Source organism: Trichosurus vulpecula, chromosome 9, assembly GCF_011100635.1.
Source record: "Trichosurus vulpecula isolate mTriVul1 chromosome 9, mTriVul1.pri, whole genome shotgun sequence".
Classification (NCBI taxonomy): Eukaryota; Metazoa; Chordata; class Mammalia; order Diprotodontia; family Phalangeridae; genus Trichosurus; species Trichosurus vulpecula.
Genome location: NC_050581.1, coordinates 170220471 through 170237914, shown reverse-complemented (window position 1 = coordinate 170237914; position 17444 = coordinate 170220471). Strand labels below are relative to the sequence as shown.

General features: G+C 42.0%; 1 protein-coding gene across 2 annotated transcripts in view; it reads right to left on the bottom strand.

Annotated features, from left to right (window-relative positions):
- The window catches only part of EIF4E3 (eukaryotic translation initiation factor 4E family member 3), a 78847-nt gene extending 67223 nt beyond the window's left edge, over positions 1 to 11624 (bottom strand). Inside the window, exon 1 of one of the 2 annotated variants that reach the window (XM_036737428.1) lies at positions 11258 to 11624. In XM_036737428.1, coding sequence (XP_036593323.1) covers positions 11258 to 11442 — 185 coding nt within the window. In that variant the 5' untranslated portion in view covers positions 11443 to 11624. The remainder of the gene's footprint in view (positions 1 to 11257) is intronic. The other variant, XM_036737429.1, reaches the window with a different exon arrangement.
- Between the last annotated feature and the right edge of the window lie 5820 nt (positions 11625 to 17444).

Genomic DNA, 17444 nt, shown 5'->3' with positions numbered 1-17444 from the left:
GCATATTAGTTTTAAATGAAAAAGATACAAAAAACAACCCAACAGCTTTAACTCATTATGCTTTTACTCCCACTACAATGCTTGTTATAGTAAAAATGTATGCATTTTTACATACAACCTCATTTCATATTTCCAGTGCTTAGCATAGTGCTTGACACAAAAGAGGTACTTAATAAAGGTTTATTGATGATTGACATAGTATCACACTTTATTTTCACAATAACCTAGTAAGTAAGGTAATACAAGCGGTTATCAACAGCTGGGAAAATTGAGGCAGAAAGAAGGTAAATGACCTGTCCAAGGTTATACAGTCTAAGAGACAGGCATTACTTGAACCCAGGTCTTCTGAAATCCAAATCCAGCATACTTAGGCTTGTTGAGTGACTGACTCCCATCATAGCCCAGTTGTCTCTATCTTTTTGCTAGGCATTTGGCCTGTTGAATGTACCAAGTTAGGTGACTTTCATTGTGCTTGCCAATGTTTGTCCCCTTATATACTAGAGAAGACACTCTGTCAAGTCAGGCAGATACAGAATTAAGCTCATAGAAAACACAAGGAAATCCCCTCTTCCTCTACTACCTTTCTTGTCCCTGGACCCCCTTCCTTCCCTTTCTCAGTTTTCTACATCTCCCTCTCGTATTATTTTGTCCATTTCTCTCATCATTTCTGTTTGTTGCTCTTTGTTGTTCTTCTCCCCTCTCTTTACTCATATGAATAAGTGGAAAGAATTAAGTCACATCATGGCTAGAAGACACAATGAGTGAGTAAGAGACATGAGTTTGCTCCTAACTCTGCCTCTCACCAATTGTAGGCCCAAGTTTTTGAGTCTGGAAAATAAAGGTATTGAACTAAATAAATGGTCACTAGGTAATTGGACAAGTATTTATTAAGTACCTACTCCATGCCAGTTGTTTTAATTGGTACTAGGAATAAAAAGAACAATAAAAATGGTCCTTTCTTGTATTTGTGCCCTCCTACTACCTAGTAGACTTCTGTGATTTCATTGGCATAAGGAATTCCCAGTGAAGAAATACCCTCTACCAATATATGTCTGCAACTGTTCTGTGACTTTACAGACTTAGGCATTGCCTGGGACACTGAGAAGCTAAATGACTTACCCAGTATGTACCGGGGTAGGGCTTGTACCCAAGCTTCTCATGTCCTGAACTATCTCTCTTGAATATAACATTTAAAGAGATAAATAGTATATAATTTGAGGAGGGAGAAAACAATATCAATTGGGGAGATCTGGAAAAGCTTTGCATAGGAGACAGAACCTGGATTGATTCTGGAAGGTAGCTAAGGATTTTAAGTGGCAAAAGTGAAGAGGGAAGGCATTCCAAGCATGAGGAATAGCTTTGCAAAGGTACAGAGTTGAGAGATAGGATGTTGAGTTGGAGAAACTGCAAGAAGGCCAGTTTGAAGAAAATATAGAATGAGTGAGTGGTAGTAAAATGAAATAAATCAGTAAGACTAAAATGAAATAAATTAGTAAAGACAAGCTGGATCCAGACTGACAGGGCTTTAAATGCTAAGCTCAGAAGTTTGTATTTTTTTCCTGGAAGCAAAAGGGAGTTTATTGAGTACAGGAGTGATATAGTCAGACCTGAGCTTGAAGTAGATTGTTTTAGGAGCTATATGTATGTTAGAGAAGGGAGAATTTGGAAGAAGTGAATTCAACAGAAAAACTGTTGCAGTTATTCAGAAAAGAGAAGGAAGTGAATACATGAGATGTGGTGGAGGTTGAATGCAACTGATTAGATATGAGGAGGGAGAGAGAGAGCGCGCGAGAGATCGAAAGCGAGACAGAATGAGAGAGAGAGAGAGAGAGAGAGATTATAATGCTGAAATTGTGACCCTAAGTGATTATAAAGATGGTGCTAGCCTCAACAGAAACAAAGACAGAGCACCATACTCAGTAAGGAAGATATGGGTTCTAATCCTGCCTCAGACATTTATCCTAGGATCCCAGGAAAGTCCCTCAACTGCTTTGTGACTCAGTTTCTCATCTGTAAAATGAGAGGGTGAGTCTCTATAACCTCTAAAGACCCTTCCAGCTCTAAATCTAAGATGTTATGCTTGGATGACCTTTCAAGTTCCTTCTTTTGTTTATGTTATGAGATAAGGGAGGGTTGAGGGGGTGTTGGAGGATGGACAGGTTTAAAATAGAAGAAAAGGAATTTTGGACATTCTGAGTATGAGTTGCCCAAGTGTCATCCAAGTGGAAAACCCAGTACTCAAAGGCTAATATTATACCATATTTCACAAGAAAGAATAAAGTTAGATATGAAGGTTTGAGTTATTCTACAAAAAGGTGACAATTTAGTCCATGGGACCTTAAGAAATTGCCAAGATAGAAGGTCTGAAGAACGAGGTGAGCCCAGAACAAAGCCTGGGCATATAGTAGAACAACAGCAGTTAGAGTAGGGGACATAGATGATGAGCCAGCCAAGGAAAATGAGGATCAGAGAGTAGTGTTATGAAAACAAAGGGAAGAGAAAGAAGAGAGTAGTCAAAAGTTGTAGTAGAGTCAAGAAGAATAAAGATTAAGAAAAGACCATCTTGTTCTCATTCAGTCATGTCTTCATGAGTCCATGGACCATAGTGTCCATGGGGGTTTTGTTGGCAAAGATACTGGAGTGGTTTGCCATTCCCTTCCCCAGTAGTTTGGTTTACAAACAGAAGTGATCTGCCCAGGGTCACCACAAATGACTGAGGCTGGATTTGAACTCAGGTCTTCCTTATTCCAGGTCCAGTGTTCTTTCTACAGAGCCATCTAGCTGCCTCCTAAGAAAAAGACCAAAGGATACAGCAATAAAGAGATTGGTAATAACTTCAGAGAGCAATTGCATTAGAATAATAGGGTATGATACTGAAAATTCATGAGATTTTAAAGAAAGAGGGATTTTTAACTCTGTAGTTTTCTCACCTGAAAAATGAAGAATAAAAAGATGAAAAAATCCCATGGCAGCTAACCTCCCACTTACTCCAAGCTGCCCTCCCTGATTTCCCTGAATGCCAGCATCTTCCCTCAGCTGATTATCTCCAATTGCTCCCACATATAGCTTGTTTGTACATGAGTATTGGCAGGCAGTCTCCTCCAACACAGTGAGATGAGAGCAGTGACTTTCTTGGGAGTATCACCAGCACTTAACACAGTGTTTGGCACCTAGCACACACTTAATAAATGCTTATTGGTTTTCTGACTGCCTACTATACAATTCTATCTCCTTTTTTAAAAAGCATATTAAATGAAAGAATGATGGCTGCTGGGCCTAGTACCAGTCTTACCAGCCACACTTATAATAAAATAAGACCACCACCATTTGGTTCCTTGAGTCCTAATAATGGTCTGGTACGGATATCTCACCTACTGTACTCTGACTGGACAAACATTTAATGGCAATTAGATGGCACGGTGGAGGAAGAGCTGGGCTTGGAGTCAAGAAGACCTGAGTTTGAAACCTGTCTCACATACTTGCTAACTGTGTGACCCAGGACAAGTCACTTAACCTCATTGTACTTTGGTTTTCCCAGCTGTAAAATGGGGATGGGAAGTAATTAAAGTACCTACCTCTCATGGCTGTTGTGAGGATATGATAAGAGGATATTTATGAAGCACTTTACAAACCCTAAATAAGTGCTGTGTATCATCACCATCTATGGAAGCAACAATTACTTCTCTAAAATGTGGTAATATTTATCCTGAGAAGTGCTTTACAAACCTTAGAGTATATATACATTTCCTATTATTAGCCCCCAAATGGAAAATACTGTGCTAGGTACTAAAGATATAACAATTAGATAAGATCGTGATCCTTCCCCCTCACTGAACTTATAATCCAGTAAACAATGACACACAAATAAGCATAAATTAAAACAGTGTAAAAGTATTTAAGAAAAGGACATTCTTATGTGAATAACTTCTAAAGGGGAGAAACATCAACAAAAAGGTGAATCAAGAAAGGCTTCCTGGAAGAAAATAACATGAATTTGGCTTTGAAACACCAAAGAACCCATGGCCTAGACTGATAACTTAATCAGTGTAGTGTCTTCCTTAATTGATGTACATTGAACCTCTTTCACGTTTTTGATGATTTCATGACTGGCTGAGGTAAAAAAAAAAAATCTCATTTGGAACTCAACCCAACTCAACTTGGTGATGAGCCTCCACAAATTTAGCTAGACTGGTTTTCAAATAATAGTCTATTGTCAAAGACACATTCTAAACCCTCCATCTTGGTTGGGTCCTAACTGAACTTGCACACTACTGGAGTAGTCTCATAAAACCAGACTGATTTATTTTCAAACTATAATTAGGCAATGGAGTAAAATCTCCGTGAAGGAACAATATACAGAGCTAGAGCTCGAGGCAATCTCGGAGGCCATTTGGTTCAAACTTCTCATTGTACAGATGAGGAAACTGAGGTTCAGAGAGATTAACTGAGTCTCCCAAGGTTATACAGATAGGAAGTATGAGCAGTAAGATTTGAACTCACGTCCTCTGACTCTTGAACATTCAGTGCTCTTTCTACTGCACTATGCTGCTTCCATATTAACTTGTAAATGATAACAATGCTGATTTTATTTTGCTTTGTTCTTACCACTACTTTTCTTCCTTACTCACTCAAACTCTCTCAAAGAAATTATGGCAAATATTGATATAGTGTAGACTACATAGTTACTGTTTTAATATTCTGAATCTACTAAACTTCCTCTTTTCACCCTTGCCTATCCTACAATGATAAAATGTAACACTGGTGGGATTGTGGGGAAGCAGGTGCTCCTTAGTTTTTATTATTGTTGTTGCTGTTGAGATGAGTGCAAGACTATCCCGGAGGAGGCGATCAACAGCATCAAATTATGCAGAGGGGCCAAGAAAGAGGAGAGCTGAGAAAAGGCTATTGAAGAAGGCAGTTAAGAGATCCTTGGTAATTTTAGAGCTTCAGTGTGGCAATGAGGTTGGAAGCAAGTTTGCAAAGGGCTGAGAAGTAAATGAGAAAAGAGGAGATTGAAGCAATAGGTGAAGGAAGCTTTTTCTAAAGGTTTGGCTATGACAGGGACGAAGGATATAGGATGATAGCTTGAAGGGATTGGTAGGTTTAGGTGAAGATGGTATTTTGTAGTAATGAAACCCTTGGGCATGTCCGTAGGCAGCAGGAAAAGAGCCACTAGACAGGGAAAGACTGCAAGTTAGAAGAGAGGGATTATTATTAGGACCATCTGCTGTAGGAGATAGGTTAACAATATAAGTGAAATAATAGCTATAACCATTCTTTTGTTGGCTTTTTTTACACATGCTTGTTTTTTGTCATTTAAAATACACACACACACACACACACACATATATATATATATGTGTGTGTGTGTGTGTGTGTGTGTGTGTGTGCATATATATGTATATATATATATATATGTATGATCAGCTGTATTATTATTTTAAAATCAAAATGTAAATACTTTTGATTCTATGGTTTTACTTGGAAACTGCCTTCACATCATGCTTTTATTTGTGCTGTTTGAACCTCCACTCTTCAGCAGAGAATATACTAGGATAGGGCCTACCTGCCAACAGAGAACTGCCTGGGCTTTGGGTAGCCAATCTAGTTAAATTCAAAGGGGTTCCCCACCATCTTGCATGCATGGTGCTCAATTTTTAAATCACAACAACTTTATCCACTGAAATCCAAGAAAGGCTGGGAGCTTCATTGGTGGAGAGAACCCAGAGTAGCAGAAATCATAGGTTCATGAAGCACTGAAGTGCGTTTTGAGTATTTGTAGAGTGCTGTTTATAAGGAAAAAAATCTATTTTAAAAAACATCAGCAAATCATTTAGTAATTTTCTTTCTTTCACAGGATCATTGTTCTAGACTTTAGAGACCACGTAGTCCAACCCCCTCATTTTGTAGTTGAGAAAGTTGAGACTCAGAGAGGTTAAGTAACTTGTCAAAGATTGTCAAGGTAAATGTGTGAGGTACAGAATTTGAATTCAGGTCTCTTGGTCCCAGAGTTAGTTCTTAGTTAGGTGGTACAGTGAATGGGTAAAGTGCTGGACTTAGAGTCAAGACCTGAATTTGAATTCTGCCTCAGATACCTACTGGCTATCTGACATTGGCCAAGTCACTCTTCATCTCAGTCTCCTCAAGCAGAAAACAAGAATAATAATAGTATCTACCTCCCGAGGCTGTTGTGAGAATCAAATGAGATTATATTTGTAAAGCGCTTAGTGCCTGGCAAAAAATAAGTGCTTAATTATCTCAATAGAATTCAATAATGGGAAACAGAGGCACAGAATCCCAAGCTTTTTCAGTTTATTAGTAGAGTACAAACCTGTTAATAAAGTGGGTCAAATGGCAATCTCATTAGGCCAGTGATCCAGAGAAGGAGGCACAGCTCCTTTTTATAAACACAGAATAAAGAACAGAACTGAGTAAGTGAGAAAAATAATGTAATTGATTACAGGGCTGGCAGCACTATGGGGAGGAGGGAGGACAACACGACTGATTGAATTTGGAAAGGAAGTGCTAACAGTTACTCTCTCCTTCACTCCTGCAACTAAGAAATGTTCATTGTTTGAATCCACTTGCAAAATTAGAGAAAGTAGACCAGACTTCTTTCAATAACAAACCAGACATCCCTGAAGGACAGCTTGGTGATATAAAGATACTAGACTAGACTCCCTGCTGTCTACCTGCATCCCTCAAGGATAGCAGATTTCCTTGAGGCAAGAATAGAATGGTGATTAACAGTAGAACTGGACTGCTAAACTTAGCTCATAGGCAGAGAGACAAAGAAATGTGGCTTGAGCAATCATACAAAATGGGCAGTAATGCCAAATAGGATCAATTACAAATAGAATCAACAAAATGATACAGAATCAATTTAACTTCTTTATAATAAATGCTTGTTTCTTTCCTTCCTCTCTTAGACTCAGTTTCCTTTTATGTAAAAGTGGGTAGATATAACATGTAAATACTAGATGACACAGTAGATGGAGTGCTGGACCTGGAGCAAATATGTGAGTTCAAATCCAGCCTCAGACACTTAGATGTGTGACCCTAGGCAAGTCACTTAACCTATATCTGCCTCAGTTTTCTCATCTGTAAAATGGGGATAATAATTGTGACTATATCCCAGGGTTGTTGTGAGGATCTTTGTAAAGGGCTGAGACAACAAGAAAGTGTTTTATCACTGCTAGCTATTAAGATGATGATGATGATGATATGTTTCAATAATCCTAAATTATAACATGAAAATTTATAAATAAAAAAGGGAGTACATAAATATAAATTTAGAAATATTGTACCTATGGAGAATCAACAAAGGATTATCATTTTTAAAAAATAATACAACATACATTCATAATCTATTAGACTCTTTTTACAATTTAAAATTGTCTCGACTTATAAGCTACCCTCACAAATAGACATAGATCAACCTGTTACTGTTCACCCTCATCTCCATCTCCAGATCCCTGTTTCATTCTCAAGGGACAGAGTACAAATACTTGGCATTTAGCCAAATCTGGGGGGGTTCAAAGATATGAAAGGAAAGAAACTGGGACCAGCAGAAGTAGATTAGAAACGGCCTGCCTCCTGCCCAAACAAATCCCTGCTTTACTCCCAGGTCCACCCCCTACTGCCCCCACTTATGATTGCTGTAAAGATCAATTTAGCCAAGACTCAAAATCAGTTGTGAGATTGCTTAGCACAATATCTGGCACATAGTAGGCACTTAATATGTTTGTTCCCTTTCCTTTTCTCTCTGCCTAAAATTCTATCAAGTAGAGATTTATATGGGTTAAGAAGCATCTGCTCTTTTGAAAAATATGGACTCTTCCCTAAGTGATGAGGCACTTTGAATCATTCATACATTAATCATTTTGCTACTGAAATACACATTGAAGGAACGCAAATTTGGATTGCAAGGAAGGAGAGGGAGGAGAACTTTACCAGGATGTGTACCTCACTAGGAAACTTAGAGAAGCATGTGAGCAGGGGACAGGAGCCCAGAAAAAGTGTGGAGGATACCAAAGACAATTCTGACCATTGGAAAATTTTGCCTATGACCTAGAAAAGGGGGAAGACACTCTCACAGTTATGGTACTGAATTTGACCATCAAAGTCATCCAATCTCAGCCTCTAATTTGACAGATGAGAGAACTCAGTACCTGAGATCTGAACTGAGGTCTTCTTGACTACAAATGTATCATTCTTTCCACTATATCTGAACTCTAATTCAAGACCACAGAACTCAGATTAGCACTGTAAAATTGTCTCTTTGAGAAGATATGTTCTGAACTCCAAACAAACTCTTGAAACTCAACTTGTTCATAAATTGGGAACTGTGTATACAATTATTACTGATGCTAGGTTGGTGGGGTGGGAGGAACTGTTCAATAAAAGCCATTTTAAAAATCAATCTGAGCAAAATATATTGCTACTATTTGGCATGTTTGAACTAATTATGTTTAATAAATGAATGTAACCATCAATATTAATGATTTCTGCACTGTGCAGAAAATATATTCAAATTAATTATTGAGTTACTAAAATGAAAAAAATCCCAAACTCTTAAGTGGAAGGATATTATTTATTGAGCTTTTCCTTTTCTGCTTATCATAAAATATGCCATGTATATTGTTTCAAGAAAACATTAGAAAACACTGAAACAGCACATCATTTTTGTCTGTCTTCTACCTACCTGTAGAAATCAAAGAAAATTATTGTTATTTCTTGAGGCCCTATGGTACAGTTAAGGCCTGGTCAAGTAGATAAGCTTCCCAGCCAAAGCCTCACTTGGTCAGGGTTTGGATTTTGATGGCTTGGATGGAGTATAAATTGCAATTGTTTCTGTTCTGGCCAGAAACCTTGAGGGTTTTATTTTATTTTATTTTTTGAGTAGGCAAACTAGGCCATCTTTTTACCCCATTTCTTATCAAGACTTAAATCATTGAATGGGTGTTGGCTCAGACCAACTGAAACCTGGTAAAGACCTTATCTTAAAAAAAGCCCAAGATCTCCCATTGCATCTGAGATGATGTCCAGTCATCCTGACCTATGTTTTGCCACTGGACTGAGATGACCCTGGAGGAGAGAGTGAGGCTGATGACTTTGCATTGCCTTGCCTCCCTTGCAAGTGAAGATATCATCCTCCTGATGCCACTGGTCCTCTTTGAGAATGAAGGACAAATAACAACAATGATGGTACAGTGCAAAAAATGCTGGCTTTACCTCTCAGGGACTCAATTTGCTCATGTAAAAGGAAGAGGTTATCCCAGACAAGGCATCTTCCAGCTTAAATCTATTATTCCAAAATAAGTTTTTAATAATTGAGCTTTGGTGTGTGTGTGGGGGAACTTTCTCCATACCCATAACCACAAATCAGCATGAGTATTCTTTTAGGCAACAAAATTCCAAAAAATTTCAGAACTGACTATAACACTTGCCTCCCTTAAATACTAGGTTATATTTAAAAAAAGAAACCCAACAAGAAGAGGTAGATAGTTAATAAAGAGTTATGATTGCTTTTGTTTCAATTTGTGTCTACACTTTTGAAAACAATGATCTCAATCAATTAACTTTTGGGAAAATTAGCTTAAGTAAGGGCTGTAATGACAGCTAAATGTCCTATTAGGATTCTGTATCTTATACAAAAGCAATGAAATTGAAATGCTTTGGAAAACAGGAGAATGGGTCCATTTCCACCCCCTACCCCCCATTAACCTATGACTCTGGAAAAGAGAATGGCATGTGGGACTAAGTATCCATTCTGAAGAAACTATAACAGAATATTAATTCAGTGAGGACAGTTCATCCCTTCCAGTGTGGAAGGTAATAACCTTTGTTGATTCTCAAGAAAGTATTTTAGATAATGCCTTTGAAATTAAAGACTTGCCTACCCTAAGAGAGTTTTACAAAAGCACTTTCACATAAGATTTTCTCCTAGTCATTAGTCATAATAGATTCTCTAAACTAAATTTCCATAAATGTGTTTTGAATAGCCTTTAGGGAGGACATCATTTTACTCTTCTATAATGTTTGTGAGTACCAAGTTACTGAAGGGCCCTGGGATGAAACATGCTTTACACACTCAAGACCTGACACACCAACCCTGCTGCAAAGGTAATAAAAGGTCATCTTCTGTTTGCATAATGCTTTTAACTTGTCCAAGAGCTTTTGCATCTACTATCCTACTTTTTTCCTCACAGTCTTCCTGGATGGTAGGTAGGATTGATTTTACATATGCCAAAGATGAAGCAGCCATAACTTAACTGGTGTCAGTTACCTCAATTTTGGTCTGGTGCTCTTTGCATTTGCTGCTATTTAAAGGGACCCGAGACTGTAGAAACTTTTACTAATTGAGCTCTCTAATCCTCCCACCCACCCCTACCCAGCCAGCCAAGGCCTATGTAGTAATTGAGCAGACCAACTTGCGCCCACATAAGTTTCCAAAGGTTTCAAGTTACTACCGGGCTTTGCTAGGACAGAATCGGGCACAGGAGGGCAGAGGGATGGGGTTGGAGAGGTGAGTCAGTCATTCAAGGCTCTGTTTTGTTAGGCTAGGAGGCTGCTCCCCGGTAGTATGCCGCTGCTTGAGCTCAGAAGCCTTACCTTTTTAAAACAGCAAGTATAAGGAGCACCGTATAGAAGAAGGTGGGCTTGGGATGGAAGAAGTTCTGGGTGTAGGGTTAGTTTTAGGGAGAAAAGAGGACTGGGAGCGAGTGGAAGAAATCTAGTCAATCTGGGGGCTGCAGAGAGCCAGGGTGACTGGGTCACGAGCTGGGGAGGGGATGACTCCGGGCCCAGAGCAGGAAAGGAAAGAAAGACAGAGGCCGGGGACCCGAAGGGAGGCGAGGCTGGGGTGTGAGACTTGGACCCGCGGGCTAGCGGCCCGGCAGAGGAGGAGCAGGTAGCGTGCAGAGACTTGGAGGGGAGATGGAGTTTGGGGTAGAGAGTCCAGGCGGGTGGTGAAGGAGAGTCTGGGCTGAAAGAAGAGATCACAGAGCAAGCTCGGGAGGGGAGAGGGGCGGACCAACCAGCTAGGAAGACAAAGCCGGCCCGGGCAGCAGCAGCTCCCGGCCACGGTGGGCCGGGCTGTGATGGGCTGGGCCGCCCCGTCGAGGGCGGGGCCGGCGGCTCAAGCTCCCCCTACCCCCACCCCGCTTGGGCCGCTAGGGGCCGGCGGGAACTGACCCCAGGCCCCGGGGCTGTGCAGCGCGCCCGGCCCGGCCTCCGGCCCCAGGCCTGGCCTCACCTGTCGAGCCAGAAGGTCCAGGGGGAGTGCAGGGGTACCCCGCCGGGCTCCGGCCTCAACTCCGCCAGGCGTTGCATGGCCAGCGGCTCCTCGGCGTCCGGCGGCCTGGGCGGCTCGCGGGCGCCCGCGGCTGGGGGCTCCGGAGGGCTCAGTGCCGCAGCCTCGGCGGCCGGGGGTAGCGCCATTTTCTCCCCTCGCCCGGCCAGCGGAGCGAGCCGAGGCGAGCACCAAGAAAGCCGGAGAGGGCGGAGGAGCCGGCAGCGGCGGAGACAGCAGCAGCAAGCAGCAGCAGGGGAGGCCGCGGCTGCGGAGGCTGAGTCACCCCCCGCCCGCTCGCGCCCGCCCTCTGTCTCCTCCCCGCCCTCTCCTGCCCGTGGGCGCCCTCGGCCCCGCCCCACACAGGGGGCCCCGGGGCCCGGCCTGCGGTGGTGTCAGCGCCGCCCCCGGCTGCTCGCCGGCTCAGAGGTCAAGGCCGGCCCAACTCTGGCCGCAGCTAGCGCCTTGAGCTGGCCCAGGGCCGAGGCGGGCACAAAGAGCGGCGGGGAGGGGGTACGGAGGAAGGGGATTGGCGCGCGCACGGTCAGCGAGAGCCAGACTGGGAACGGGGCGCGCAGATAGGCAGGCCCGAGCGCAAGATGCGCTGAGCGCTCCCACCGTCCCAGGGCACACAGGTGCGCAGTTCGGCCGCTGGACAGAGGCAGCGGGATAGCAAATGTGTAGAAGCAGGCTTCTGTGTACACACAGCTGACCAAAGAGCTCTGCCAAGAGGGACAGCAAGTCTGGGGAACTCCCTGTTTTAGCGGGAGGGGAAGCCCACACTTGGTGCCGGCTCTGCTCCATTGCAAACTACATGTGATTATCCCCATAACATCTGACCATTGAGCAGTACACCCAGCACCTCCAAATGGGGTGTCCCACTCCCATCTCGCAGAGAACACGCTGAAGTAGAATGACGTTGTCTGGTTGCCTCTGAACATCTAGCTTTCCAAACACTCGTGTTTTCTTCTTTCCCTGTTCTTACAGCCCACTGTTAAATCAGGTAACTTTGCAGCTAACGAAATGTTAGCAATGTTAGGGGAGGCTGCAAACAAAGACCAAACTGTCCAATACTTTGACATAGCTGGTTTTGAACAGTGACAAGATTGTAACTCAGTAATGTTCTAATTTGGTATCTTAAGTAAGAGAATACTTTTTTGAATATCAAAAGATTTTGCAGCCACCCACTCGATATCAGTTATATTCAGTATCCATATATGCTGACAAAATAACAATGCTTGCTGCTAATATGGGTTCAAAAACTCTTAAAATAGCCTCTCATCGGGGTTCTGAGTTTAGAATCATAGATTTAGAGCAGGAGGGAACCTGAGGAGATATCTAGTCCAAACACTTCGTTTTACAGGTAAGGAATTCAGGCCCAGAGATAGGCCCTCCAATCCACTTCATCCCGTGGCTTCCCCATTAACTCCCCTCTCCCCCTCCTACCTCTTTAAGCCCTTTGCTTAGAGGCGGCAGTGTCAGAGTGATGACACTTATAAGTCTCTATAGCCCAAGAGAACAGGGATGTAGTCTATTCCTTTTCTTAGGTCTTGAGCTTTAGAAAATGGTCTTACATTTCACCACCACCATAATCTTCCAACTCCCATATGCTTCTGATAGCTCAAGTTGGATTTAGTGCCAGAAATGGTTGTGAATGCCAGGAAACCTTAGGAAGTCTTTCCAACACTGTTGCAAGCTGACTTTTGCTGCTGCTCCTGCTGCTTCCAAGAAGGAAATGTCTTCAATGTCTTCAGTTTAATCGTTTGACACTTATATTACACAGGAGCTAGCTTATGCTCTGATTCCTTTTGGAAAACTGTCAAACTGGACAGATGTTTACATTTTTGAGTTCTGAAGACTTAGTACTTTCCTCTGAGTCTTTGTGCAAAGGGCAAGGGAAGCATGATAGTGATGCCTTCTCTAAGCATCACTCACTTTTTTTTTTCCTAAGAAAGAATCCAGGCTGTCAGGGTGGGAGGGGGCAGGGGACAGGAGACTGGGGGAAGAGAAGGGAAGAGAAGAAGGTACGTGAATGGGCAGATGCCAGTGATTTAGATGAGACAGGTAAATAAATGTTCTAGTTTAGTATCTGGACCAACAGTTCCTAGTTTCTTCAAGTGCAAGGACACTTTTAACATCAAAACATCCCAAAGATACCCACATAATAACAGCTTTACTGTTAATATCCATTGATTGAGAAAGTGCTTAATGGCAAAATGTCAAAGAGTGGTGTTTTGTCAGTGTCAAAGCCCCTCTTTTCAGCAGTTTGAGACCTGCATGTTAGGATCATGGGCTCATATATTTAGCGTTGGAAGGGACCTTAGAAGACATCTACTCCAACCTCTTCATTTTGTATAGATAAGAAAACAAAGATAGGTTGAATGATGTACTGAAACATTACACAGCTAGTAAGCAGCAGCATTAGGATTTGAAACCAGATCCCCTGATTATAGATTCAGTACCCACTTCACTTAACCACACTTCTCCCCACTGTTCTAGATGTTAGACCTAAGTAACGAATCAGCTTTGTTATTCAGGAGTTATATAGTGGCTATAATTTGTAAGCTGTGAAAAATGGCACCTTTATGTCCCATCATCACCTTTATTAATGAAACTGAGTATCAATCAGAAGATTTCTTGGATCAGCTTGATTAGTTTACAAGTAGGTGAGCCTTTAAGCATTTGAGAGCATCTCCCTTTTAAAAGATGTAGACATACCCATTTCACCTATTTGGACTCAATGGAATCCATAGCGGTTTCTTCAGATGGCTCAGGCTGCTGTTGGCTATACCCCTTCTTTGTGCTAGAGCTAGTCTGTGAGGGGGAAGCTTCTTCCTTGACCGGACCCTTCCCTCTACCCCACTTTGCCTTTTCCCCCTTTCTGAGCACAAGCCAGAGACCAGAGACTTTCTTTTTCCAGTTGATCGGAAAAGCATCCACACATATTCATAATCTCTGTCTAGAAGATTGGGTCCTGGAATGCTCAAATTTGGGGATGCTAGAGAAGCAATCCTGAGGCTGGCACTGCCCAGGAATTCCCTCAGTAGAAGGTCCACTGTTTGGTTATATTACATGTTTCAGAGCATGTGCTTTTGGGGCTCTATGGGGCTGGTTGGCTCTAGTCACATAGAGATCAAGAGTTCACCAGTAAACTCCTAATTGCCCAATTCCAGTGGTTTTTCTCCAGTCTTCATCCTCCTTGAACTCTCTACCTTACTTGACATGATCAATAAACATTTATTAAGCATATACTCTGAGCCAAGCATTGTGCTAAGTGCTAAAGGTACAAAGAAAGGCATAACATAGTCCTTGCTCTCAAGGACATCATATTGTAGTGGGAGAGATAACATGCCAACAACTAGGTACAAACAAGGTGTGGATACACACACATATTGAGAAAGAGAGAGGAAGAGAAAGAGAGGGAGGTGGGGAAAGGAAGTGACAAGGAGCCACTGGAATTTATTGAATGGGTTGAGGGAATATCATTATACCTGTACTCTAGGAAGATAGAGGACAGCTAAGTGGAGTATAGACTGGAATGTGGAGAGACTTGAGACAAGGAAACCACTAGAAGGCTATTTCAGTAATCTGGGTGTGAAGCAATAAGGACTCATGTTAGGGTGGTAGCAGCGTCAGAAGTTAGACTGGAACATTTATAAGATGTTTTAGGAAGGTTAAATAGACAGAATTTGGCAACAGACTGGACATGGGGTGTAAGAGAGAGTGAGGAATTGAGGATGATACTTGGGTTATAAACCTCAGTGACTGGGAGGATGACGGAACCCTTAATGATGATAGGGAAGGTACAAAGAGGGGAGGGTTTGGGGCAAAAGATAATGAATGAGTTCCATTTTGAACATGTTGAGTTTAAGATGACTATGGGACATTCAATTTGAAATGTCTAATAGTCAGTTGGAGATGTGAAGCTGGTGGTCATGAGAGAGATTAGAGCTCAATAAAATAGATTTGAGACTAATCAACATAGAGATGACAATTGAATCCATGGAGTCAATGTGAATCAATTAGGGACAAATTGGATAGCTAATGAAATTGCCAAGTATAGAAGGAGAAAAGAGGGAACAGGTCACAGTTAGTGGGCATTACCTGGATGAAAATCTAGGAGAGGATACTGAAGGAAGTGATCAGATAGGTAGGAGGGGAACCAGGAAGAAACTGTGAAAGAGAACAGGGTAACTGACAATGTCAAAGGCTACAGAAGGGCCAAGAAGGATAAGGAATGAAGAAAAGCCTTTAGGTTGGTCACGTAAGAGATCATTGGTAATTTTGGAGAGAGCAGTTTGGGTTGAATGATGAGATTGGAAGCCAGACTACAGAGAGTTAAGAAGAGAATGAGAGGAAAGGAAGTAGAGGCACCAATTGTACATGGCACATTAAGGAATTTAGCTAAAAATGGGAGGATAGATGGGATGATAGCTAATTGAGTAAGGGCTTTCTGAGGATGGATGAGACATTGTTGTATTTGTATGCTTTAGAAAGCTGCCATAGATAGGAAGAGACTGAAGGTAAGTGAGATAGTAGAGATGACAAAGGGGGCAATCTGCTGAAGAAGATGAGATGGAATGGGATGATTTGTCCATGTAGAGGGGTTTGGCTTGGCAAGGAGAAGGGCCATCCCTTCACATGAGACAGGGGTGAAGGAGAAGGTAGTAACAGAAGGTGTCTGAGTGATATGAGATGAAGGGAGAAATGGGTCCTCTGGGTGAATGGCCTCAGTTATGTCAGTGAAATATGAAGCAAAGTTGTCAGCTGAGAAGGTGGGGAAGAGGGGGAGCCATAGGTTGTTTGAGAGGATGAAACTGTTGACCACTTCCTTTTTATGCATACTCGCCTCTCCTTTGGCTTCTGAGCAAAGTCCTTTACTTATCTTCCAACCAACCCCTTAACTGATTTCTCATTCTCTTCCTGATTTCTGATTATTGCAACATCTTAACTTTTCTACCCCATCTACTCTGCCTCCTTTCCAATCCACTTCTTAGCCCATTGCCAGACATCTTCCTTAAGAATGAATATTGTCATGTCACTGTTCTGCTTAAAACCCTTCGACAGCTCCCCGTTGGCTACCTCGTAAGGTTCATACTTTTTAGTCTGGTGTTTGTAACATGGTACCCATAGTATTTATCTTACATTACAACTTTTCACATACTTATTATCCCTATGAATCCAACATGATGTTCCCACCTCTATGACATTGTCCAGTTTATCTCCCATGCCTGGAATATATTCAGAATCTTTGGAAGCTGGAAGGGACTCTGTCACCCATCTAGTCCAATCTGTGTTGAGAATTGATTTCCACTATAATATATCTATAATATGTGTAATAGCCTCTGAAGAAGCTTCTGGGCCTGCTATGAGAGGGAAACCATAATTATTATTATTAGCAAGGCAATTGGGGTTAAGTGACTTGCTCAAGGTCACGCAACTATTAAGTGTCAAGTGGCTAAGGCCAGATTTGAACTCAGGTCCTTCTGACTCCAGGGCCAGTGCTCTATCCACTGTACCACCTACCTGCCCTGGGACCCGAAATGTTTCAAAGCAGCCTATTTCACTTTTGGATTGCTGTAATTCTTAGGAATTTTCCCCTCCTCATTCCCTTTGTCCCTAGGAATCCTTAGCTTCCTTCAAAATTCAGCTTGAGCTGCACCATCTAGGAAGTCTCTTCTTGATTGTCTCTAGCTATTCATGCTCTCTTGATTTTTAAATTAACTTGTATTGACATGACTGTTTACCTGTTATGTTTCCCCAATGAAATGTTTGCTCCCTGGGGACAGACAATATTTTTTTGGTTTTGTCTTTGTATCAGTAGCACCTAATACATTGTAGGTGTTTAATCAGGATTTATCTAACTGAATTGAATTGTTTAAGATGACAGTCTGTCAGTAGCAGTATATTTCATATATATTCCTATTTAGTCACTCCCCTGCTGAAATACCCATGATGTCCCTATACAAAGCTCATATACTATGAGCTCCTTGAAAACGGGGATAGTTGTTTGCTTTCTTTGTATCCTCAGGAGCTTAGCTACACATTAGGTGCCTAATAAATCCTTGTTGACTTGATTTGACTTGACTTGACTGTAAAAATTACCAACCTTAATCAATGTTTGTCAGAACCATTGTTTGTTCCTTTGGCA